General features: G+C 37.7%; 1 protein-coding gene across 1 annotated transcript in view; it reads left to right on the top strand.

Moving 5' to 3' along the window:
• LOC102221507 (dynein heavy chain 11, axonemal-like) overlaps positions 1-25438 on the top strand; it is a 47248-nt gene that overhangs the window by 19878 nt on the left and 1932 nt on the right. The window contains exons 46-82 of the mRNA XM_023330573.1: positions 438-642; positions 1708-1873; positions 2135-2237; positions 2985-3224; positions 3307-3468; positions 3564-3757; positions 3917-4079; positions 4497-4620; positions 4764-4906; positions 5368-5529; positions 8404-8637; positions 8743-8889; positions 8996-9109; positions 9200-9343; positions 9741-9923; positions 10001-10102; positions 10403-10537; positions 12758-12931; positions 13067-13302; positions 13400-13522; positions 16044-16248; positions 16351-16515; positions 16717-16857; positions 17781-17951; positions 18364-18486; positions 18581-18774; positions 19541-19689; positions 19778-19905; positions 20215-20442; positions 20530-20721; positions 21915-22043; positions 22669-22911; positions 23201-23383; positions 23468-23583; positions 23688-23800; positions 24174-24314; positions 24432-24691. Of these exons, the coding sequence (XP_023186341.1) occupies positions 438-642; positions 1708-1873; positions 2135-2237; positions 2985-3224; positions 3307-3468; positions 3564-3757; positions 3917-4079; positions 4497-4620; positions 4764-4906; positions 5368-5529; positions 8404-8637; positions 8743-8889; positions 8996-9109; positions 9200-9343; positions 9741-9923; positions 10001-10102; positions 10403-10537; positions 12758-12931; positions 13067-13302; positions 13400-13522; positions 16044-16248; positions 16351-16515; positions 16717-16857; positions 17781-17951; positions 18364-18486; positions 18581-18774; positions 19541-19689; positions 19778-19905; positions 20215-20442; positions 20530-20721; positions 21915-22043; positions 22669-22911; positions 23201-23383; positions 23468-23583; positions 23688-23800; positions 24174-24314; positions 24432-24679 (6123 nt within the window). The 3' untranslated portion in view covers positions 24680-24691. The remainder of the gene's footprint in view (positions 1-437; positions 643-1707; positions 1874-2134; positions 2238-2984; positions 3225-3306; positions 3469-3563; positions 3758-3916; positions 4080-4496; positions 4621-4763; positions 4907-5367; positions 5530-8403; positions 8638-8742; positions 8890-8995; positions 9110-9199; positions 9344-9740; positions 9924-10000; positions 10103-10402; positions 10538-12757; positions 12932-13066; positions 13303-13399; positions 13523-16043; positions 16249-16350; positions 16516-16716; positions 16858-17780; positions 17952-18363; positions 18487-18580; positions 18775-19540; positions 19690-19777; positions 19906-20214; positions 20443-20529; positions 20722-21914; positions 22044-22668; positions 22912-23200; positions 23384-23467; positions 23584-23687; positions 23801-24173; positions 24315-24431; positions 24692-25438) is intronic.

Raw genomic sequence — 25438 nt, 5'->3', positions numbered from 1 at the left:
TGTTTGTATGCTTCAATGAACATAATAAGAGAGGGTAAAGTCACATCATGGGGTTATGGCAGGGGTGCTGAAATGGAAGATAGGCTTGCCACTGAGTCTGATTACCGTCTACCACTCCCTGTACTGGAGCGTGTGGGGGTGAAGACATGAGCAACAAGACTCGAGCTATCACCCACGCTCCTTTGTGTTTCTTTATGCTCCTGCGTACAGCTGCCTGCGCTCCAAAGGCTCTTGCTGAGCCGTAATTAACGGGGTTTTGTTCTGAGCAAATGATGCTATTATGACAGAATAGTTGTGGTGTTCTGGGGAAATCCAAGAAATTATAAATCACATACAATTCACTGAACACATGTCTGTCAATAAATCACACTCAAAGAAAGCCATAATAACCATGTATGTTTCTGTTCTCCATCTTCCTGCTGTTCCCATGATTGCAGGCTGTTGTGGTGCACACAGCAGAGACCATGCGTCTTAGCTACTTCATGAACTTGTTGCTGGAGAGGAGGCAGCCGGTGATGCTTGTAGGGAATGCTGGAGTGGGAAAGACTGAACTTGTCAGAAACAAGTTAGACACTCTGTCAGAGAGTTACACAACCTCAAAAGTACCCTTCAACTACTACACCACCTCCCTCATGTTGCAAGGTGAGTGGGTTTTTGATTTGTTGCACAGTAGCACATCAAGTACACTGTAGCACCATCTGGTGGCAATGATTAGATTTTGAGAGGGTGAAGGTGTGGAGAACGTCAGTCACTAGGATTTTTCCCTTACAAATCTCCTACATCTTTTGTATTGTAAAAGTGTTTCTAACCTGTCACCTTTATTTGTAACATTTCTAACAGCAGCTCCAGTGTATTTCATTAGGATTATATGAGAAAGACCAACAATTGTAATTGTAAAGTGTAAATCTGACTAAAGTTGTATGTTTTTTGGGCATCATTCTAAGCTTGTGGTCTTCTAACAGCTCCTCTAAAACTCAGCTCCTCTAACAGGATTTCTTTCAGGATTGCCATGTATTCACCTCCATTCATCTTTCCATCAACTCTGACTAGCTTTCCTGGTGCAAAAATGTCTACGGTATGATGCCTTTACTTCCATGTTTCACATTTGGAATGGTGATGTGCAATATTAGCTTTCTGCAATATTGATTTTATATCATATTGGCTCAAAAAGTTTAAATTTGGTGTCATCGCTGGCTGTATCTACCATATGACTTGTGCCACAGTGCAAGCCAGACTTCTTCTTCCTTTCCTTCAAAAAGACAATTTTTAAGGTCACCCTTTTAGATTCATGACTAATAGTTGGCCTTTGTTAACAGATGCAAACAGTTGGATCTCTGTAGCTCCTTCAGTGATACTTTTGGCCTCTTAGCTGCTTCTCTGACTAATAATCTCTTTTCTCAGGCCTGTCAGTTTAGTTAAATGTCACTTTCATTGTAAGTTTGTGGTTGTACCAGTAACATTTTCATCTCTGGCCTGTCCAATGTGTTTTGTGGTCTTGATGATGCCTATAACAAACCTCAGAACCTTCACAACTAACTTTTTAAGACAATAGTCTCTGGTGTTTTTTATTTAGTTGTGTAATATGATGTATGTACTGTATGTTGTAATATGACAGACAGAATGTCAAAGTTCAAGTAATTTCTTTGCAATACAGTGAACGTGTTATTTCTAAGCTGTGTTTTACTCCCATTGTTACTTTTTTTGTAGAGATTTTAGAGCAACCATTAGAGAAAAGAGCAGGGAGAAGCTACTCACCTGTAGGCAACAAGAGGCTAGTCTATTTTATAGATGACATGAACATACCAGCTGTTGATAGCTATGGAACAGTGCAGCCTCATGCTCTTATACGTCAGCATCTGGATTTTGGACACTGGTGAGAAACCCTCCCCCACACCTACATGTTATTTCAGATATAACCTTGCAAAACGTATATAACAAGTCAAAGTGTTTAAGAGGTTTTTCACAAACATTCTCTTGACAGGCTTAGTAACCTCTAGCAGTAACTTCTTGCAAAATTGACAGACCGGTAATAGCAGCAACATGTTATTTATAACATGGAAAGTTAGCATTACTGTATGTACTTAAATTGCAAATATGTATAATGCACAAAATATTTTCTTCATCCACTTTGTAGGTATTGCAGACAGAAACTGACTTTGAAAGAAGTCCAAAATACCCAGTATGTTGCATGCATGAATCCAGCCGCTGGGAGCTTCATCATCAACCCCAGATTACAGGTACATTTAACAATGAAACAGCTCCTTATTGTGCACTGATCTTTATTTTAGATTTCACTACAAATGTGTTCTGTAAGGTCCAAAAAAGCCTGCTCTATACATAAAGAAAGGCTTTTGAGAGTTTGTGGATTCAGAAAGAGTAGTGAGTCAATACAAAGATAATACATGTGTTTTTATCAGAAGTGTTATCAGGATTTCACTATTGTTGACAGGACAAAATTAGCAATGAGCAGAGTAGAACGTTTTTAAACTTATAAAATATGTGATTAGTGAAGTATAAACATAATTTTGGTTATAATTATTCTGTGAGGTTGAGATAACATAAAGACGTCCTATATATCTTATTTTAAAGCATACATTTAAACACTAAATGTTTAAATTACGTTTAAATTTTGAACAAAAAAACAAAACAAAAACAAAGACAACAAGAAACTGAGAAAAAGGTAAAAGATATAAGTTCCAAGGTCTGAGGCTATTAAAGAATCAACTGTAACAATTTAATTTAAATTAATCAGCAACATTTTTAGATGGTTTACATATGTTCTTACTAAACATACAGTATATGTATGTACATTTTATTTAACGTAGTAAAAGTTCTTTTTAGAGTAAAATCACTTTTTTAAGAGAGATCTGCTTAAGAAAGTAGTTTTCTTTTGGTAATTTGAGAATTTATTACAGTGATAATTTGACATGCATTATGTCCAGATAATGTCATGTTCATTTCTACTGTATTTTTGTTCTCAACAGAGACATTTCTCAGTGTTTGCAGTAAACTTCCCTTCGCCAGAGTCTCGGGCATCAATCTATGGTCAGATCTTGTGTGGGCATTTAAAACAAAGAGCTTTCAGTCAGTCGGTCCAGAAAACTGCTGCTGCTGTTGTTCGAGCTCTCATGACTCTTCATGACAAGATGGTTCAGAGTTTTGTACCCACAGCAATCAAGTTTCACTACATATTTAATCTTCGAGACATGTCAAACGTCTTTCAGGTATTGTATATAACAAGCTGAGATTATGCTTGACTTAATTTTTTAAAAATAAAATATAGACATGATTATTCTTGTTATTTAGGGTATCCTTTTAGCTGGTCCACAGACCATGAGGGACAGTATTGACCTGGTGGCGTTGTGGCTGCACGAGTCCTGCAGAGTCTATTCAGACAGACTGGTAGACATGAAGGACATGCAGCTTTTCCAGAAGATCCAAATGGAGACTGTGCATGAATGCTTTGAGGTGCAATTCATATGAAGATAAATATGATAAACTTCAGTTCTTTACTTACAGATTGCAATCATTACATGAAAAACTACACCTCTGTCCTTCTCTAGGGACTGGAAGATAAAAAAGTGGACAAACAGAACCTACTCTATTGCCACTTTGCCAACATGGACAGAAGTCATTCCTATGCCCCTTTCAATGACTGGTCTATGCTCAGGACCATCCTCACTGAGGCTTTAAAAAGCTACAATGAGCTCTATCCAACTATGAGCCTTGTACTGTTTGAAGATGCCATACAACATGTGTGAGCATCATTTGACTTATTATTATTATTACATTATGTGTGATTGATATAATGAGCTTGATAAAACATGATTGGATGATAATAGAAATAATAATTAATAGTAGTAAATAATAATAAATGTGGCATAACATGACTTAAAAAAGATTATATTGTCACCAGCTGTCGCATCAGCCGTATCCTGGAGGCGCCGAGGTCTCATGGCCTGCTGGTGGGAGTGGGGGGCAGCGGAAAGCAGAGTCTGACTCGCCTCGCTTCCTACATGTCTTCTGTGGAAGTCTTCCAAATCACACCAAGAAAGGGTTATAGCATCCAGGACCTCAATGTAAATGTCAATTATACTTTAAATGCATTTTTTTAGCCATGGTTTTCAGATTAAACTGATAATTAAACTACTTGAATAAACATTTTCTTAAAGTCCCTGCTCTATTTACTACTGCAACTTATTGATTTAACTCTTTTTGCTCAGCTTCAGGTTGTTACTGCAATTCATTGTTATTCAGCTTCTTCACTGGAGCAAGAAATGTTTGTCAGATACAATTAGGAGCCACTTTCAAGTGTTTTAATATTTCACTGATGCTTTACATGTTTCATTTTAAGCATTAATTACTTAAAAATGGAATCCATACTGTATCCAGTGGGTTATTGAACATCCTGAATTTTCCAGTGGACCTCACATTTGGTTGATAATCACAACTTTTCCTTGTGAAGTTTGGCTTTATTTCGCTATTTTTTTTTCCAGACGGACCTTGCTGGGTTATTACTAAAGGCTGGAGTAAAGAATCATCGCGTGACTTTGCTTCTGACAGATGCACAGATACCTGATGACCGGTTTCTGGTCATTGTTAATAACATACTGGCATCAGGTCAGATTCAAAATCCATGCTATTTGTGCAGTTTTAATAGCAGATATCTTTTGTCTTTCTAATTTTTCTTCACTGAAATAGGAACTAAATAATTGTAATTGCCAAAACTCTTCAGTTTGTCATTAGAGGTTTTTTTCTATTAGGTGAAAGTCCAGAGATCTTCTGTGAGGAGGAGATTGAACACATTGTGTCAAGTGTGAGAAGAGAGGTGCGCAGCCTTGGACTGCTGGATGACAAGGAGAACTGCTGGAGATTCTTTACACACCGGGTGCAACAACAACTTACGGTGAAGATATTCTGAATATAAACTGTGGTGTCTTTAATAGTGCTTTTTATGTGAAGTTTAAGAATTAAGAACATCTTTAAGGACTTTTACCAACCGTTAAAAGGACACTGGAAATCAAAACAATGTATAAACATATTTTCTGCTTGCAAGGACTGTTTTTAGCCAGAACAATTAATAGTAAAGCTGTTGCAAAATATTAAAAAGTATGTATTTTGAGAGTCTGTGTAAAGCAAATACAGAAAACTAGATAAATTAGATTAAAAAAGGATGAACTGGCTTTCAATTCACATGTAAGGCGTCCACCAAGGTTTTTGTTTTTTACACCAACAGCTTGCTCGTAGTCTTTGAAACTAGGGGAGTTATCCCCCTTGTACACACTTCATTTTGATTTTTGGACATACTGTAATTTATATAGAAACTTGGTAAAACACATGCTCAGATTTTTTGATTTTTGCTTGCAGGTAGTACTGTGTATGTCTCCTGTTGGCAATGCCCTGCGTGTCAGGGCCCGTCGGTTCCCGGCTCTCATTAACTGTACAACCATCGACTGGTTTCATCCTTGGACAACTGAGGCTCTGCAGTCGGTGAGCTACAGGTTCATCCATGAAATTGATGGAATTGAGGTAAGCCTGTTGATACATGAATCTAATATCACCATCTGTTCTTCATTTAGCCTGAATAGTTAAATTATGAATGAAATTATTTTAGAAAATATAATTTTCATTATGTAATATATTATAAAGTATACATTTCAACATTTGTATGATGTGCGTAGTTTTGTCATTTATTTGGATTTTATGCAATTGATGATCCCAAAGTAAAATAAAATAAATGGTTTTCTATTTATTTTTCAAACCAAAATCTAAAAACTAAGCGTTCATTGTTTACAGACTCCTTAAGTAACTTCTTTGATGAAGCAGCTTTTGCTGCAATTACAGCTGTGAGTGTAGTGTAGTATTGTAAGATGATTTATTTTTCCTTTTCAATTAATATGGTTTTATGTGAGATTGGTTATTTGCTGGGGATGTTGCATGGATGAGTGGGGGCGCTGTGCCTTCCAGAGGATATATTTCTTTCTTCTTCGAGGTTTTTTTTCTCTCTCTTCGTTGGGGGGTTTCTTTTCTGATGAGGGGCGGAGACGTTAGGCTGTTCGGTTAGACGGTTGAATAAAAGTCTGCAAAGCTACGCTATTCCCGCTCAGTGTCTGCTCTTTCTCCACCCACGACCTCTTATTTTATGGTGACACAGATTTAGATATCACTACGCAGTGTTACAGTATGTTTCCATGAGCTTTTCACATCTATGAGCTGATATTTTTGCTAATTCTTGTTTCAAGTTCAAACTCAGCCAGGTTGGATGAATAGGTTGAGTAAACTTCAAATTGAAAGCCTAGCTAAAACGTTTGTAATAGATTTAGGTTTACCTTTTTGTCTTGTTCACTCTTATTCATGAATGTGCTTTGAACTAAGCCACTGGATTGTAATTTTGTCTGTATATTTAGTGTCATTGTTCTGCTGGAAGGTAAACTTCCATCCCCAAACTCTCTTTGTCTTTTTCATCAGATTCAGCAGTTTTCTAAAAGAACAGATTTTCTTTAAGAAAACTGACCCTGTATTGCTCCATCGTTTGCCAAAATGTCTTTTATCTTGCGACAGTATGTTCTGCAGAATTATTCTCAGCCACTCATAGATTGTTGCATGTACACCAAAATGTTCTTAACAAAATTACAAAATGTTGACAAAATGTTCTTTGACATGTTTTGTCCCCTACATGACTTAGTCTCTTGTCTGCTAGTCTAATTTGTAATCTCATTGCTGGTCTTTTAAGTTTAGGCCATGCGGTGGGTAATTTGCAGTTTGGATGTGCTCATTCCTCTTTTAGATGATGCATTGAAAAGTATTTTGTGAAATCCCCAAAGTTTGGGATATTGCTTGTTATCTTAATCTTGTTTTAATTGTTAGTGTGACATTTCGAAATCTATACCACACACCTCTACCTGGATTTTCATTTGTTTAATAAAAACTTGAAAGCCATGCATGTTTTTCTTTCCACTTCACAATTATTTACTACGGTACACTGTATTTGTCCATCAATTAAAATCCTCAAAAATATTGCAAGTTCTGTAATGGTAGTCTAACAAAATATGAAAAAGTGTCATCATTTTTGTAAGGCACTGGAGATAGACAATATGGTATTTTGCCAAGGTTTATCATGCACTTTGACACTTGCATGGTTTAGACTTCAATGAACATTTTCTAATTATTGCAGCACAGCTGAATTAAGTTTTCCATAGATCTTTCATCGTTAGTGCTGCAGCAAGATACTGACAAATTGCCGAACACATGCCCAGAGACTCACAGTAAGCGTAGGAATATCATTGTTTTCCATCATAGCAGCGTAACGATCACAACCCATAGTCATTTATGTTAATGAGAGAAGACTGATTAAGCACATAACGACCCTCTAAGGTGGCGCAGCTGTCACAACCAGGAAGTCTCATTACATAGGTGAACATGTGCCAGACGGTGAACTTTCCCTGTTGTTGTGTACATCTGTGGATGGTCATATTCAGGAGTGATGATGATGTTTATAGTAGTTGTAGTGCTCAGACGTTGTTGCACTCTTAGGTTAAAATACATTTTTTATTGTAAACACAACAGCATCAACTAAAACATAAAACGGTCCATTGGTTGTTATTTAGACATTGAGCTGATTGGCTGAACTGATAACAAGGTTGCTTTAGCTAAAATCTAAAGGAGTTGGGTACTTAGAGGTTTGTGTTGATATGAATGAGATTGAGTTTATTTATAATGCTGCTACAAGCCAATGTATGACACATTGAAACTAAAGTCATAAATAATTGTTTATCTTGTTTAGGAGACAGGAGTCTAAGAAATGTAGTAGTCATTTATTAAAAGTTAGAAATACATAATATTTGTTATACGAGGCCAATCAATGAGCTTGCTTCGCATCTTAAAGCAACCCACCATGCTTTATCAAAACGCATTATGTCAGATCTTAATTAATAATGATTTTCTCATCTCACAGATCTATGATCATTAACAATGGCTTTTTGTGAGTTATGGTTAGGTTTGATCTTCATATTCTCTGCTCATTTGTTTTAGCTTTAATTGATTGCTAACTGTGTGATTAATAGGGGATGTGTATCATGAATACATAGTTGAAATGTGGTACCACAGCTGTTTAGAAAGTTGGAGGGGAGCAGATATAATGTAAACAGTGTGCATGTTTTACAAGCAGCATGTCAGGGCTTTAAACACATTATTTTCACAGAGGTCTCAAAGCCCAATCATTCCTGCTGGCTGCACCTAAATTTCAGATTGAGTAAGTCAGGGCCAGCCAAGTAAGATGGCAGAACTTGTAGATGAATTCAAAGTTTATGAAGATAATATTTCAGTGCCCATCAGGTTGGGGATGTTAAACCCCACTTAATCCAGCTCACCCCGTTCTCCCCTCAACCCCACTTATTTTTATAGCCTGCTGTCCAGGAATCCATCAGTCTTTTCATGGCCTACGTTCACAACAGTGTCAACCAGGCAAGTGAAAAATACCTGCGAAATGAGAAGAGGTACAATTACACCACCCCCAAGAGCTTTCTCCAGCAAATCACCTTGTACAGAAACCTTCTGGAGAAAAGCCGGGCTCAGCTTCAGCACAAAATGAACCGACTTGACAATGGCCTTCAGAAACTCCAAAGCACTGCTGCACAGGTCTGGTCTCTTCAACTTGTCCTCTCATTGGCTCATTTCGGCATTTAAAAAGCAATATCGCTTTATTTTTTTACTCTCATACATGTCATTTGTTTTTGATTTTAGGTTGATAATCTGAAAGCAAAATTGGCATCGCAAGAGTCTCAGCTTACATTAAAAAATGAAAATATTGGAGCCCTTTTAACAAAAATTGGGTTGCAAACAGAGAAAGTTAGCAAGAAGAGAGAGGCAGCAGATGTGGAAGCACAAAAGGTTAGAGAACCTCTTATGTGCTGGTTTTTGCACTTTTTTGGCATCACATATTCTATTCACCATACATACATGTTATCATTTAGTTGTAATGATTACTTTTGCACAGGTTGCTGTCATGCAGGCAGAAATTGCTGTCAAACGGAAGGATTGTGAAAATGACCTCGCTAAAGCAGAGCCCTCACTGACAGCTGCAGTGGAAGCTCTAAACACCCTCAATAAGGTTCCACCACATCCTCAGTACTTAAAATACAATAGAATATTTTATTATTTTTTTAACAGATTTTTGAGTATCAGTCATTTGTTTTTGTAGGTTAATCTTACTGAGCTGAAGGCCTTTCCAAACCCTCCAGTAGCAGTAACCAATGTTGCAGCCGCTGTCATGGTCTTGCTGGCCCCTCATGGCCGCGTACCTAAGGATCGGAGCTGGAAGGCGGCGCGGGCCTTCATGGGCAAGGTTATGCAGTGACAATTTCAATCGCATCATCCTGATTAATGTCGGTCTAATTCATAAAAGGTCCTTGACCCAGGTGCAGCCCAACAGCTCTCCAAAGCTCACATTGTAGCTCGATGGCTCTATTATAACGCTTACACACCCACTAGTGGAACTAGTGTGTTTAACTGCTTCTCTGCACATGACTACAGTTTCTGCAAGTGTGATTAAAAATTAATTATAGACACACAAACATTACACACATGGTAAGCTGGTGGACACATAAATGAACAACATGGTTTGACTGACCTTTTGCCGATTAAAATGTTGTGTTAACATTTTATAAACAAACACGTGTCGTTTCTCCAATCTCTACATTAAACTTTGGAAACTGATTTAATTCTCCTTTTTTATTCATCAGGTGGATGATTTTCTACATGCCCTGGTGTCATATGACAAAGAACACATTCCTGAGTCCTGCCTGACTGTGGTGAAGCAACAGTATTTGAGAAAGCCAGACTTCCACCCTGATCTAGTTTGGACCAAATCTACAGCTGCAGCTGGACTTTGCGCTTGGACTATTAATATTGTCAGATACTATGAGGTTTGATATGGCCTTAGAATATTTTAAAAATATTAAGTTGGAAGCATCATTCTGGAATATTTTTTTTTTCTGTTTAGATTTATTGTGAGGTTATCCCAAAACGCTCTGCATTATCACAAGCTAATTCAGAGCTGGAAATGGAAACAGCCAAACTGTTGGTACTTCAAAAAAAACTGGCAGTGAGTGTTTTTGACCTACTTAATTACAAGCACTTCTCATTGAATAGGAATATCATCAAAAGCTTAATTTTAGTAATGAAAGTCATGTACCAGCTAAATGATAAGCTTAGATTCACATGTCAAAATGTTAAGAAGTTGCAGCAGCAAACCTTCATACCGTTAGACTGCCCACCATTTTATGCTTCTACATCAATGACCTTTTTGTGGCTGATCATCTCTTTATTTTTATGGAAATGCAGATTAGTACAAAAGTACTTGTAAGTAGTATCTCATGTGCAGGATTTGCTTTTTTCCCCCTAGGATCTTGATGCCAACCTCCAAAGTCTAACAGCTCAGTTTGAAAGAGCTACAACTGAGAAAATCAGTTGTCAGGAGGAGGTGACACAAACCACCCAGACCGTAGAGCTGGCCAACCGACTCGTCAAAGGCCTAACGGTAAACAATGTGACGCTTAGGAGTTTGGTCATGCTATTGAACCTAAAACTGGCATCAGATTAACTGAGATTTGACTGGGGGACATGCTGGTAATCAAATTGCATTAGTAATCTGGACTGAAAGTTGTGATGTCCTGGCAGGAAACCTTGACAGTTGCATGAGCAGAACAGGCAGAGGAAGATCTTACAGCCTGGTGCAGCAGCATACTGTGGACATGTGAGATAGTTAGTGGGTGGTCCAGAGAAAACGCATGGTTGAACCAGGCAACCGGCTATTTGAGCATTTTCCAAAATGAAGAATGGGGGAGAAATGGCTGAAAGGCTAAACAAATAACCCTTTTTCTGAACATTGAACAGATTTTGTGTGGACAGAAAATGTATTCCACAGATTTGTTGTGATAAACTGTGAATAGGAAGTTGTAAGCTGTGTCTCTACACATTATATAAATTAAATATAAATCTTTACTTTTTCTGTTCATGTTCTTTTTCTGAAAACCTTTGTGTTGATGTGAAATAACGGATGGTGATTTTAGTGGCCATTTTACAAGTTCGACTTTCTTATTCCACAGAATAAATGTTGTTTGCATGGAACATCTTGGCTTTTAAGCATATCAAGATAAATGTTTTGTCTTTATTGCATTGACCTGGAAGCAATAGTGTTCAGACTAATAAATCAGACCGTCTATATTTAATCATTAACTTACCTCAAAGCCTCAACAGCTGTTGGAAATTAACAATGTCTCACCACAGACTGAGTGATATTACAGGCGATCCATAATACATTAGAGTAAAATTATAGTGATTTTTAACTGTCTGAGAATTTATTATGTGACATATTCTAAATCCACAGCCCCTTGTAAGAAAATGCCATGCTTGATTTATTGCTGCAGGCCATCACAGTCACAGTATTGAAGGTTTAAATAAATGCTGAATTGATGCAGAGAGAATCGCCACAAAATTTGTAAGATATTATTCAGAGAGTTGCAGTTTGATGCATTCAATTCTGGATGCATTCTGAAATCTTCTTAGTTTGCAACAGATAAAGTCAAGTGCTGCTGTTTTTTCCACTTTAAATTTTTATATACAAACATTGAAAGAGTTTCAAAGTCATGCTGCAGTTCACAATTTTTTAAGTGAGACTGAAAGGCAATAACATATTCATTGTTATATTAGTCTGATATGAAAATATGCAAATATTGCATCAACACACCTATGAAAACTGCAAAATATAGTCGTTCTGTTAGATTGCATTTGTATTGTGAAACACAGTACTACAGTATTTAATAGAAATCATGAATAGTCAAGGAAGACTGGTGTGTGGCTCCAGAGCCGCAGGTGGCAGACCCCTGGAATCCAGTAGGGGCCAAGACTGAAGTACATATCCTCCTTCATATAACACACCACCAATCAAATAGAAAGGAAAGTGACATAACGGCTGATGAAGTTCTACTTTAGTACATTTTAAACCTTCGTTTACATTGCACCAGGATTGTATTTGTACCAGAACTGATGATTACACTTGGAATGTAAGTTGAAGACCATTGAATGGAAGTGAGTTGTGTTTCTACTGAGGTTAACTACCAAAGAGGGAAAAAAAAGAGTTTGTAACAAGTCATTAACATAACATGCACATCACAGATTAAAATAATAGACATGTGGGGTGACATATCTGACCTAAATTTTCTGACAAAATAATTATTTTTCCATTCAAGCACCTTCCCAGAGCAAATGTGACAATGGCTTATAGGTTTACAAAATGATTTTTGCATAACCCTCTATGACATTTTAGAAACCACATTAGTGGTTTAGAATACATCTTGAAGGCTGATGTCCTATAACTATTCGATGTGTCCCAAGTCCAACATACCTTAATAAATGACTGGATTATCTTCTCATAAAGTCCACTTTTACAGAATAATGATCTAATTAGTGGACACAGGTGTGATGACACAAAGATCTCTGCATATGACTCTCTGCAAAACGTTGCAGGACACAGGCCCTTGAGGACTGGAGTTTAACATCTTTTATAAGGTGTAGAAGTTTGCTTACATTTTGGTCCTTCTCAGGCTAGTGTTTAGCTTCAGCCTCAAGGTTTAACTGATCTGGAGTCATAGGGAGACTTTAAGAAAGTTATCTAGTACACTTTAGATATTAGTTGCTTATGTCCTCCTAACAGAACCCCACTTCAAAAATTCTAAACTATCTCTTTTACCTCATACAGGAAGAAAAGGAACGCTGGTCCCAAGCGATTATCCAGTACAAGAAACAGCAAAAAACTCTCTGTGGTGACGTTCTCCTCGCCTCAGCGTTCATTTCATATTTGGGTTATTTTACGAGCCAGTATCGTGTGGAGCTTTTCAGAAATTCTTGGGTACCTTTCCTTCAGTCACAGAAGGTAAAATCAGATTCATATATACAATATATATAATTTTACAGTTGTTTGTGAAGATACATATTTGCTTTGTAAACAACTCCAGCACTGTGAAGTAGAGTCCACCAAAGTGACCTCAATCCCCTGATTTTGTTCCAGGTCTCTGTGCCCCTGACAGACGGCCTGGATCCGATCCTCATGCTTACAGATGATGCCACTGTGGCAGCCTGGCACAACCAGGGCTTGCCAAATGATAGAATGTCTACTGAAAATGCAGCCATCCTGACCACCAGTGAGCGTTGGCCACTCATCATTGATCCACAGCAGCAGGCCATCAAGTGGATCAGAAACCGACTGAAACCAGAACTCAGGATGGTGCGACTGGGACAGAAAGGGTAAGAAAAAATAAATAAAATCAGGAAAAAATTTACAGTATATAAAATACAGTATATTATACATTCATGTCACTTTTGATTTTCTATTGTGGTGCAGGTATATAGAAGTTATTGAACAAGCTCTTGTCTGTGGGGAAACCATCCTGATAGAGAATCTCCCAGAAAAGGTAGACCCAGTCCTGGAGAATCTTCTGGGAAAAAGAACCATTAAAAGAGAAAGGTTAGTGCTGAAACATTTCAGTCCTGGGAAACATTAGAGATACAGAAAGTGAAATCAGTGCATTTAATAAGTCAATATACGAGAAAGTTGAAACAATAGGACTAGAAAACATCAGTGAGACATGACTAAATGCATTATTATGGCCCCCCTTTAGATTATAAATGAATTTGCGGCTTGTGTTCTGAACCCCTGAGGTCAAGCTATTGATCGAACCCCTCAAGGTGGGTGATAGATGTATATTTGTGTGTTTACATTCTTTTAGGTGTGATGAATATTGAATACATGAGCTTCAGGGTAAACGCTGAATTGAGGATCAATATGGTTATGTATGAGGTCTTATGTTTCTCACAAAAAGCTTCATTGTAACAGACTAGAATCAGTAGCCTTCCATCATCTGGCATTTTGCTGAATTCTTTCAGTAATCTCCTTATGAATATGTTAGCACTCTAATGAGTCCTCATATATAATTTTTCTTCAGGTATAGGTACACTTCATGAGCATTCTTCTAGGGATATTGAAAATGAAATTCTGTACACCAATCAAAGTAATTTAGGATTAGGCATTTGCATACTAAAAATACGGCCAGGCGTGGCGGACAACAAAGGCTGTTTTAAAGCATCGACGTCAGCAATACTCATAAAACCTGCAGTTTTAAAGACTGGTTCTGGCTGCTCGTACAAACCCTAAGTTATCACAACATAAGTCCCTCACCCCATGAAACCTGTTCACCCCTTTATAAATTTGCCAATATGGCCTACTTTGGCGAGTCCAATAGTTAGTGAAAAAGTTCCTTAATCCTGCCTTCAAGTGTTTGTGAAAGGAGTTTTAGATGGTCACAAAAACTTTGGTTAGCTTGATTTGTTAAATCCATAGACCATTGTGTGCTTGAAAATAGGCCAGATTGTAACAATTACCCTTATAAACTGGAGCCACACGGCTCATAAGAAATTTGGCAGACTTAAAATTAAGACCAGTAGAACAAAAGTGGGTTGAGTTTATTATTTAGGATTACATTTATTATTACATATAGCTTCAAACTATCCCAAAAGGGTTTTGTTCCAAATTAATTTGCAGAATAACCATGTGAGTTCAAATCTGACTTCAAAAGCATCTCCTAATGCTGTGGTTTGTCATCACAAATTTAAGTTAGGCTGAAACTGTTGCTGGAGAAGTACAACAGTTATCCCTTCTCCTGAAATACAATGAATTCAATAGTGTCGACAACCACAGCATGAATAGAAAATACCACATAATGATGTTCTGCTTCTCTGAAATGCTTACACCTTCTTGCTCTTCCATGCCTAAGCATTAATATTGAGGTTTTTTTGGTGGTTATTCATTAAGCTTTTTTTGAAGTCTTGTCCGTCCAGACGTAACAATTTATCATACTAAATCTGATAATAAGTTTATTCCTTGTAGATGACCCGCACACTTGTTTCTGTCGATGATTAATACAACCTGCTGGGTCAGCCATGATGGATCTGGTAGTGCTCCACAGCTGAAGTTCATTAATAATTGGAATGTTGTAGAGTGTGAAGTAATGAATACTAATTATTCCTTTCATGGCTGACGGAAGACTACAAGCCAATCCATCAGCAAGGACTTTAATTTGGTGGAGTAATGGTTCTATCAATAGTACATTAATTCTGGCTTGTGAAGATATAGAGTTGAACCATATCTACACCATGAGGATCTTTTGCCATAAAAATTGGGGCCTTGCCTGACATCCAAGGGGCAATTAGAGATAAATGAAAAGCCACCAGGTTCGTCAAGCAACTGCTAATTTAATTGAAACACAAGAGTAGATAAGCATTGGCTGGTGTTGTTATCATATCTTGTACTTGTGCAAGGATGTTTGCACATAATGCAAACAAAACTGGTATCATTTTGGACTGGCAGGCCATGAAAGCATAAGGCTAAAATTGGCTTAGTTTAGAGGGCCATCAATGCTATGAGTTTGAAGCAATTTGGTTTTGTGTAATTATTATTTAATTTAGTTTATTTTTGTCAGTTGGATCAGTTTATAAGACAAGATTAAGTGATGTACATTATTGGGTTAACAAGAATAAGATAAAGTGAGATTTAAGCTGTATTGTTGGAAAACCTACAAATTCTTCCAACTTAAGGTGACCTTGAAACCAACAAAAGTGTTGAAAATACTGTATTGCTTGCTTGGGTTAATTTGTTTGTCTACATGTTCTTGCAGTCTGGGGTGGGGCTAAGCCATAAACAATTTAATATAGTATAGTAGAATCAAAATGTATTGTTCCAGTCTTCAAAATTTGACAGTAATGGTGTGTTTTGGGATTTCTCAAAATGACATTCAGAGTGTATTTGCTTGTTATGTTATTTTTGACTGACATTAGGCCAACATCAGACAATCTACATCACTGTATGTTTTTACATCACTTATTAAAGCAGTTATTTTTGTATGTTTCATTCTATTCAGTTTGTACATTTAATTTACTAAGCACAATATCACAAACATCTAGACAATCTTTTTCATTTTTCTGTTATTTAGGTGTATTCTTATTGGGGACAAGGAATGTGAGTACAACAAGAACTTTCAACTCATTCTGCACACCAAGCTGGCCAATCCACACTTCCCTCCTGAGCTCCAGGCCGAGACCACCCTCATTAACTTCACGGTGACGCCTCAGGGCCTGGGGGACCAGCTGCTAGGACAGGTAGTCTCCAGTGAGAGACCTGACCTGGAAAATCTAAAGGTAAACCTGGTTAGATGTTGGTGATCTGAAGCATTTTTTATGTCTTCGTGAAAGTTTTTAGTTTACAAAAACAACTTTGAAATTGAAATTTTATCTACCAAGATGGAGCTCACCATGCAACAAAACCACTTCAAAATTGAGCTCAAGAAGTTTGAAGATGACCTACTGAGTCATTTGTCTGCAGCCGATGGTAATTTTCTGAGTGACAATTCTTTGGTAGAGCAACTTGAAAACACCAAGCACATGGCAACTCACATTCAATCCAAGGTAAAGTTCTTACACAAAAATGGTTCTGGTGGCATTTTTTTTCTTTGGTTGCTTAGGTAATATTAAATGTCATACTACAGCAAGTGGCTCATTTTATTGCATTAGCTGTAAATGATGTGTCTTTAGGCATATGTGTAATGAGAGGGTTTTGGAGCATGACTGAGAGCCTAATAGCTCATTTTTTGCAATTGGAACTCACAGGTGGTGGAGGCCAGAGAGAACGAGACAAAGATCAACGAGGCTCGAGAACTATACCGCCCAGCAGCTGAGAGAGCGGCACTCCTCTTTTTTATCATCAATGACCTCAGCAAGATTAACCCCATGTACCAGTTTTCTCTCAAGGTGAAACTTTCACCCCTGGAGTGCTCTCAGAGGAACCTCTCTTTTTTTTCTCTTGACCAATTTTCAGCTTTTCTTTATGTTGTCTTTTCTCTTTTAGTCTGGATGAAACCTTGAATTTTTCATCAAAAAAAACTTTTTTAATTTAATTTAACTGTGCATTGCAAAAGTATTTATGTCAATTTGAAATTGTTCATATCATGTCACATTTACCCACTGAATCCATGTATTTCAAAAGAATGTTATGTGATAGACTGACACACACTTTTTCTTCATTCCACTTGAATTTATATATTTTCAGTCCACATTTTACTGCATCTACAGTTGCAAAAATGTAAATTCAATACTTAAAATCTGTTTTTTTTTCTCCATTTTACATTCATGAGCTACCATCTGTTGGTCTTTTGTAGTTTACCACAAACCATGTAGGGGACACGTCTGAAATATGAAAACTTGTCAAATTAAAATCCAAATCCAATTCAACATTTGTGGAAAACTTAATAATAAGGTGTACTTATACTTTCCATCCAATTTTACTGAGCTTGAGCTATTTTGGCAAGAAAATTTGTCAGGAATTCAGTCTTTAGCTGTGCAAAGATAGTAGAGACAAACCATCTCCAAAACCTGCTAGCTGTAGTAGCAGTAAAAAGGGTGTTACACCAAACATTGAATCATTTGAGGTAGACAGAAATGCACATCACACTTTAAAGACTTGTATTTACAATAAAAATTTTGAAAACCAGTTTCCTTTTTTCAATTTCTTTTTCCTTTGTTGCTTCTTTGGTGCTTTGTATTGGATTATCACAAAAACCTTAATGAAATTGGTGAAGTTTGTGGTGTAATGGGCAACCTGAAAAAGTTCAAGCATTTAATTATCTGAGTGACCATAGCTAATGATAATTTTGTTTTCTTTGGTTTTATTCCAGGGCTTTAACCTGGTGTTTAACAAAGCAATGGAGCATGCACAATGGGATGAGGATGTAAGGACCAGGGTGCGCATCCTCACTGAGGCCATCACCTATTCTGTATTCCTGTATACCAGCCAGGGCCTGTTTGAGAGAGACAAGTTAACCTTCTTGTCACACACTGCCTTCCAGGTGAGGGACCGAGGTCCACCCTCAAAGGTGGGGCCTGCTGTCACTCTCATCAATCAAAGTACTTTTCTGCCCCCACATTAACTTCAATTAAAAGCAGTCAGCAATACCATACGTGGCTATTGATTATCTCTCACACTTTGCTCTCTGGCTGCTGTTCAGAGAGTTGGTTCTGACAGGGGGTTGGATCTTATAACATAATGCAATTATCTGTCTCCGCGGCAACTGTTTTCTTCGTAGGAATTGTCCGACTTTGAAGGCTGTCCTTCACTTGGCTTTTTCACGTTTACTGACACTTATTCAGTTTGTAAAGTTAAGAACGTTTGAGAATTTCTTTAATGTTTGTTAATTACTAAAAACATATCAGAGTCACTTATATTGTAAATCTGACTATTAAAACTGGTTCTCCCCTTAGATTCTCCTCTCTCAGGGTTTGATTGATCCCCAGGAATTTGAGTTCCTGCTTCATTTCCCTGTGCAAACTACAAACTTCAGTGCTGTGTCGTTCCTCTCTCCACATAGCTGGGGGGCCATTAAGGTACGGTACAATAATTGCGTTTTGTGAGCCACATTTCTCTAAATGCTGTGCTGCACTGCAGAGTGAGGTGAATATGTCATGTACTTTGATATAGACAATTTCTACAATGGAGGAATTCGGTGGACTTGACAAAGATGTGGAAAACTCAGCAAAACGCTGGAAGAAGATTGTTGAATCCAGTTGTCCTGAGAATGAAAAGCTTCCTCTGGACTGGAAGAATAAGAGCTCCCTTCAGAAGCTCATCATCCTGAGAGCACTCAGACCTGATAGGCTAACCTATGCAGTGAAGTAAATAACTAACCAAAATTAAACAACCGTACTTGGAAAAACATTGATACTGCTGAAACGTTTTCATGTTTTTATGTTACAAGTGAAAATTTCAGTGAATTTAAATGTAGTTTTATGTGACAGACCAAAAATTGTGTGATGGAACAAAAATTATGCAACAGTTCCAAATGCTTAAAAATCTTAAAAGCGTGGCATGCATATGCTTTAGTTCTTTAAGCACTTTGTATTGCCTTGTTGCTGAAAATGTGCTATATAAATAAAATTATCTTTACCTTTTACGCTTTACTCTGATAAACTACAGTAATTTCAGTTACCTTCAGACTGAAGGTAACTGAAATTACCTTCAAATTTAATTTACAGTTCACTTGTTTGTGACTCGTTCTAAGCATAAAAACATCCCAGCAGGATAACAACTCTCAATGCACAGCCAAAGACACAATGTAGTGATTTTAATCAAAGTAAGTTAAGTGTTAAAATGTCCTAATTAATATTAAGACCTAAATCAAATGGAAAATGTGTGGCACGATTTGATTAATGTTTAAAAATGTTCACTCTCCCATAAGAGCGTCAGCTGTTTTTTTTTTTCCAAAGAATGGACAGCACTTTTAGTCTATAAAAGTGTACAAATAAACTTTTATCGAACAGACATTCTCAAACACTTGAAAACTGAAAACGTTTAAGGGTTATGAATAATTTTGCAAAGCAATGCGGACATGTATTTTCAATGTCTGTGTACTGGCATTCATCTCTTAATGTTTTCTCATAGGAAATTTGTTGAAGAACGCATGGGAACTAAATATGCAGAGAGCAATAGGCTGGAATTTGAAAAATTATTTGAGGATAGCACTCCTTCAACGTCCATGTTCTTCATTCTCTCACCTGGAATGGATCCACTAAGAGATGTTGAGACACTAGGTACCACACTTTTTATTTGTTACTTGCGTATCCTTTTTAATTTAGACGTACACTGTAAAATATGTATATATTTTTTTTTTAAATGCAGGTTTAAAGCTGGGATTTTTCATTGACCGGGGAACTTTACACAATGTGTCTCTGGGACAGGGGCAGGAGGAGGTAGCAGAGAGGGTTCTCAGGAATGCCTCTAAACAGGGACATTGGGTCATTTTACAGGTACAAGTTCCTTTTACTCTTTGCACCAGAAACTGTAGCGACACCAGACTGCACTCTGAGCCTCCTTGTGCCACTAATGATATCATCTCATCCCCGGAACAAGGGAAATAAACTCAATTTGGTTCAATAAAATCCCTAATTGGCTAGATCAGCTCCACAAATGGCTACTTTAGAGAGAAGCTGTGAACTAAGAGAACTGGTGAGGGCTTTTAAACAAGTCTAGAGTGAAGAAAAATCTTTTTCTAACTAATTTGACCTAACAAAATGTAAATTTTAGCAATAAAACCTCTTAATAATTTTTTTGTTCAGAATGTACACCTTGTGGTCCGCTGGCTGCCTTTGCTAGATGCTCTCCTGGAGACAATGGCAGCGGATGGACATCCCAGCTACCGGGTCTTCATCACTGCAGAACCAGCACAGAACCCCACGCAGCATGTGATCCCCAGAGGCATGCTGGAGAACGCCATCAAAATCACAAACGAACCCCCATCTGGCATGAATCCCAGTTTACACACTGCCCTCAACAACTTCAGCCAGGTGAGCTGAAAATACTTTTACAGTCAGGTGTGTTTTGACATGCATTCCCTGACATCTATTTTTCTGGGGGGGTTTTTTCTTTCTCAGGACACCTTGGATATGTGCTCTAGAGAGCAAGAGTTCAACTCCATGTTGTTCTCCCTCTGTTTCTTCCATGCCTGCATAACAGAGCGCAGAAAATTTGGCTCGCAAGGGTGGAACCACAACTACCCCTTCAGCACAGGAGACCTCACCATCTCTGCCCATATTTTATATAACTACCTGGAGGGCAACTCAAAGGTATTTATTATTCTCTAATAAAATATTTTTTTCATTTCTTTCTGTTAGTTTTTTAAATAAAACTTTTAATGTGTTTTTACAACTACCTAAATGATCAAATTTAGAGAGATAATGGTATTATTATCGACAATAAAGTCAGACAAGGATGCTGAATTACTCTGAAGCATCTCCAATTATTTCTTTAAAGTCTTTTGTTGCAGTGGTATTTGTAAAAAATGCTCATTACTGTCTTTTTTTTCAAACCCACAACCTATAATTTAGCTTTATTTCACAAAGACAAAAAAATCCATTCTTTCAGATTTGCGCCCCTCACAACTCCTAATGCATTTCTCTTAGAACTCCCATTACTCCGGTCATAACCAATTACATCTCCGAGGTATTCTGCCCTCCAAAAACGAATGTCCTTCATTACGTTAACCAAACACTAACCTGTATGTGCGTATACAGAGGATTCATTAGGAGGGCAATGAAGCGTTATCCTAAATGTAATTACACGCAGCCAATGTGACAGTTCACAACGCTACATAAGTGATCACTGCAATTAGAGCTGATGAAGGAAGCAATTTGCAAAACAATACAGGTACAAATGATACTGAACCTACAGCTTTTGTAATTTGTTATGAATTGCATGTTCTGTTCTTCCTCCTTCACGCTCAGGGATCATAATCTCCCACTGAGGCAGAGACTATGCTGTCATACAGCGCATCAGTTTGTGTAAAGAAACATCTTTTTGTTGTATTTCCCCATGTGCGCAAAAGGTACCTAGATAGGATATTATAGGGTAGTTGACCCTTCAAATTTTAATGGAATACCTAAAGAATATATATGCAGTCATGGTAAAAAGCAAGTACTATTACAAGGTTTTAATGTATAAATGATCTGGGGTTAGACGGGTTCTAAGTTTATTTGAATCTCCCATAAGTGAAGTCAAAGCGTAGAAAACCGCACACGCCACAGATTCCACCATGTCATTATATGCTAAACAAAGAGCAACCCAAAAAAGAAAAAGAATGGTTCATTGCTGTGTTCAAAATAAGTAGACCCAAAAGCCATGCACCCTAAAGAGCGTGACTGCATGTATAAATGCTTTTGCAGTAAGTTCAAAGTATTTCAGTTCTGAGAATATTTAAGATGTTTTTCTTTATTTCTTTGAGGACCTTCTGATGTCCTTTTTCTTAATTTTCCTTTTGAAGTCCATGCAGGTGCCTTGGGAGGACTTGCGCTATCTGTTCGGAGAGATCATGTATGGAGGGCACATCACTGATGTCTGGGATAGAAGACTCTGCAAGACATATCTGCAAGAATTCATAAATCCTAATATGGTAAGCTAGGAGTTGACCTGAGACAATAATTCTTTCAAGTAAATGAAGGGTTGTTGTATGGAATCTACCTCCCTCCCTCTAAAAGCCAGAGATCTCATGTTTAAAACCCTGGACCTAACAGGGGTTTCCGTTTTGTTTTAGTTTTTTTTTTTTTGTACTGTAGCCGTAGGTGTTCCAGTTTGCACAAAACTGTTTAAAATATCACAGTTTTTTGCTACTTTAAACTGTGGAACGTGCAAATATTTCAACTAACTCATTTGAATTTCTTTTTTTTACCTTTGTGATGTTGATTTCAGCAGTGCCAATGTATAAAAAGTTTAAATGTCTTTCTATTGATGTTCAAGTAAAGAGTGCCCTCTTGAGATAAGAAACGGAACTGCACTTAGAGTCTCAGTTGTAATATACCTGTAATCACATTGCATGCTTCAAGTTGGCAGTTGTAATCTAAACTTACTAACTTGGTAGTCCTTATTCATTATTTCTCCACTGAGTGATCACTTTTTTCAAAACAAAGCAGGTTTTTAGATTTTTCCAGTCCAGTTTGTAAATCCACTCTATGTTAAGTTCTAAAGACACAATTTGATTCTGAACTCTTGTCTTTTCTTCTTTTTTGTCAAATTCATAGTTTGAAGCAGAGCTCTTCCTGTGTCCAGGATTTCTGGCTCCTCCTGTTTTAGACTATGCAGGCTACCATGTTTATGTCGATGAAAACCTCCCCCCGGAGAACCCTGTGTTGTATGGTCTCCATCCGAATGCCGAGCTGGAGTGCCTTACTGCCACCTCAGAAAACATGTTCAGATCTCTGTGGGAACTGCAGCACCAAGACTCATTCAGAACAGATGAAGCCGGTGAGAGCACAGACGAGAAGGTGAGGAAGCACAAAACTTGCTCTGATGAAAAAATGCGGAGATTGCATACATGCAAACGTAATAATGTCCTCTGCACTTTTTTACATTTTGGTCATGATACAACCACATACATCTAGGGAATTTCTATTTATGACAGGCTAAGATAGAATGGTGCATAATAGTTAAGTGAGAGGGTACTTTTGATTATCTTATCACTTCAGTCTCACGGCCATATCTTGGTCGGTGAAATGTTCAAGAGGTATAAGTAGGTTTGCAAGGCACCGTGTAATGTGTGCTTTCATTTAACAGATTATGGCCATAATTGAAGACATCCTGGAGAAACTTCCTGAGGAATATAATGTTTCAGAGATGATGGGAAAGACAACAGAGCGAAGCCCCTATGTCTTAGTGTGCTTCCAGGAGTGTGAACGCATGAATCTTCTGGTAGCAGAAATAAAGAAGTCCCTCAGTGAGCTGGATGCTGGCCTGAAGGTACAGTTTACTGCCCACTAGCATTTCAGTTTGTAAATAAATTGTATATTTATGTTTTAGCAAAGGGCTTTCCCTTTTCCACAGGGGGAACTCACCATCTCCTCCAGTATGGAGAGACTACAGTCTGCGTTGTTCAATGATTTAGTTCCAGATTCTTGGACTAGACTGGCTTATCCCTCAACTAAAACACTTGCACAATGGTATATTTTTATCTCAATCTTTTAAACTACAATGTTCCGTCATATGTATAATGACACTAGTGGTTATACGATTTTACTACAAAACAATTTGTTACTTTTTGTAGGTTGAATGATCTAATGACCAGCTGTCATGAATTGGACAGTTGGACTCAAGACTTTGTTTTGCCTGCAGTTGTTTGGCTGTCAGGATTCTTCAACCCACAATCCTTCCTTACTGGTGAGTTTTAACTAACAACATATTTACCTTGTAGCTGCTGAAGGACCTGAACTGAAGGAGATTCAAAACCTAAGCTCAACCATGTTGAAGGAAAACAGTACATACATGCTAAATAAAAGAAAGTGGATGTGTGAGTTGTAGTTGAAAAAATTAAGTCTGAGAAAATAAAAGTGAAATACATACTACCTTAGAGTAGAAGTTTGAATTATTTGAATTTAGGGTTCATGAAACCTAAACAATGATTTTAATAGCTAGAATGTTTATTTTTCTAATTGAAAGTGGAGGGGAATAGTAGCAGGCGGTTAGGGGTCATAAACCTAGTAAATGTTTTATAAAATTCACACAAATAACATGTGGAGATGTGCTTTCTCAGCTGTACTGCAGAGTATTGCTCGCAAGAATCAATGGCCCCTGGACAAAATGACTCTAACTGTTGATGTAACAAAGAAGATGAAAGAGGACTTTGGACACCCTCCAAGAGAGGGAGCATACATCCATGGACTCTTTATGGAAGGTCAGAATCAATAAACCAAAAATATCCACCACTGTCTTCAGTTATGTTTTTATTATACTTTACTAGACCTACAGTATGCCGGGATGAGCAGGAACATGTCTATGTCTGTCCTCCTAGGGGCTCGTTGGGACATTGAATCAGGCATCATCTCTGAGGCCTTCCTTGGAGATCTGACCCCAGCCATGCCAGTGGTGTATGTTAGAGCTGTGCCTGCAGAGGAGCAGGAGCTCAGGAACACCTTTGAATGTCCAGTGTACCGCACAAAGCAGCGCGGCTCCACATATGTGTGGGCCTTTCACCTCCGAACTAAAGAGCCCCCACCCCACTGGGTGCTAGCTGGAGTTGCTTTGCTCTTGTCTGTGTGAGAAAGTCATTAGGTCAGAGGGAGCATCTTAAAAATGTGCTAAAAAAAAAAAACTCTCTCTCTCTATACATCTCTCTCTATATATATATATATATTTTTTTGTTGTTGTTTTTTTTACAAAATGTATTATGTAAGCAGTATTAGTATCATGTATGTGTTTCACTGACACAGTCATTGACATTTAGTTTCATAGCTTTATTTTGATTTATTTTAGGAGTTACATAGGTATAGATTAGTGTCCAGCCAGTGTTGAACCTGTTGTGTCTGCGTCCACCGCTGCTCCTCATCTCCCTCGAGTGTGACTGGGATTTGTCGGGAGCTTATGTCTCTATATTAGACCGTGTAATTTTGGATGAGCAGCATATTTTATTAGAAGGTCAAGATTAAAAAAAGCTCTCTGGCTGCCCTCTGCTAACTGAATGATACACAATGCTGTCTGGAGGGATCCCGGACCAAATTCCCAGGAGATGATGTGCATGGCCGCTATTGACTTTTAAATGAGGTCCATTTGACATTGACCTTTTGTACTGCGGAGGCAGAATACTAACAGACTAGTGTAATTCATTCAGCCAAGCCTGTTGCAAAAACCTATTGAAAGGAACTGATAGCTTTGTATGAGAAAGCAACACATTAGATTACCCATCCTTTATCTGTCTTCTCGTCTCTGTCTGCATCTGATTAACCTACTCAGAACTAAATAAAACCTTTAAGTTTGAATCAGTGCATAGAGAGAATGATCTTATCAAAAAATGCTATCTTG

The sequence above is a fragment of the Xiphophorus maculatus genome, chromosome 3 (genome assembly GCF_002775205.1).
Source record: "Xiphophorus maculatus strain JP 163 A chromosome 3, X_maculatus-5.0-male, whole genome shotgun sequence".
Classification (NCBI taxonomy): domain Eukaryota; kingdom Metazoa; phylum Chordata; class Actinopteri; order Cyprinodontiformes; family Poeciliidae; genus Xiphophorus; species Xiphophorus maculatus.
Note: the sequence above shows the minus strand (reverse complement) of the source record. Positions and strands in the feature narration are given on the sequence as shown.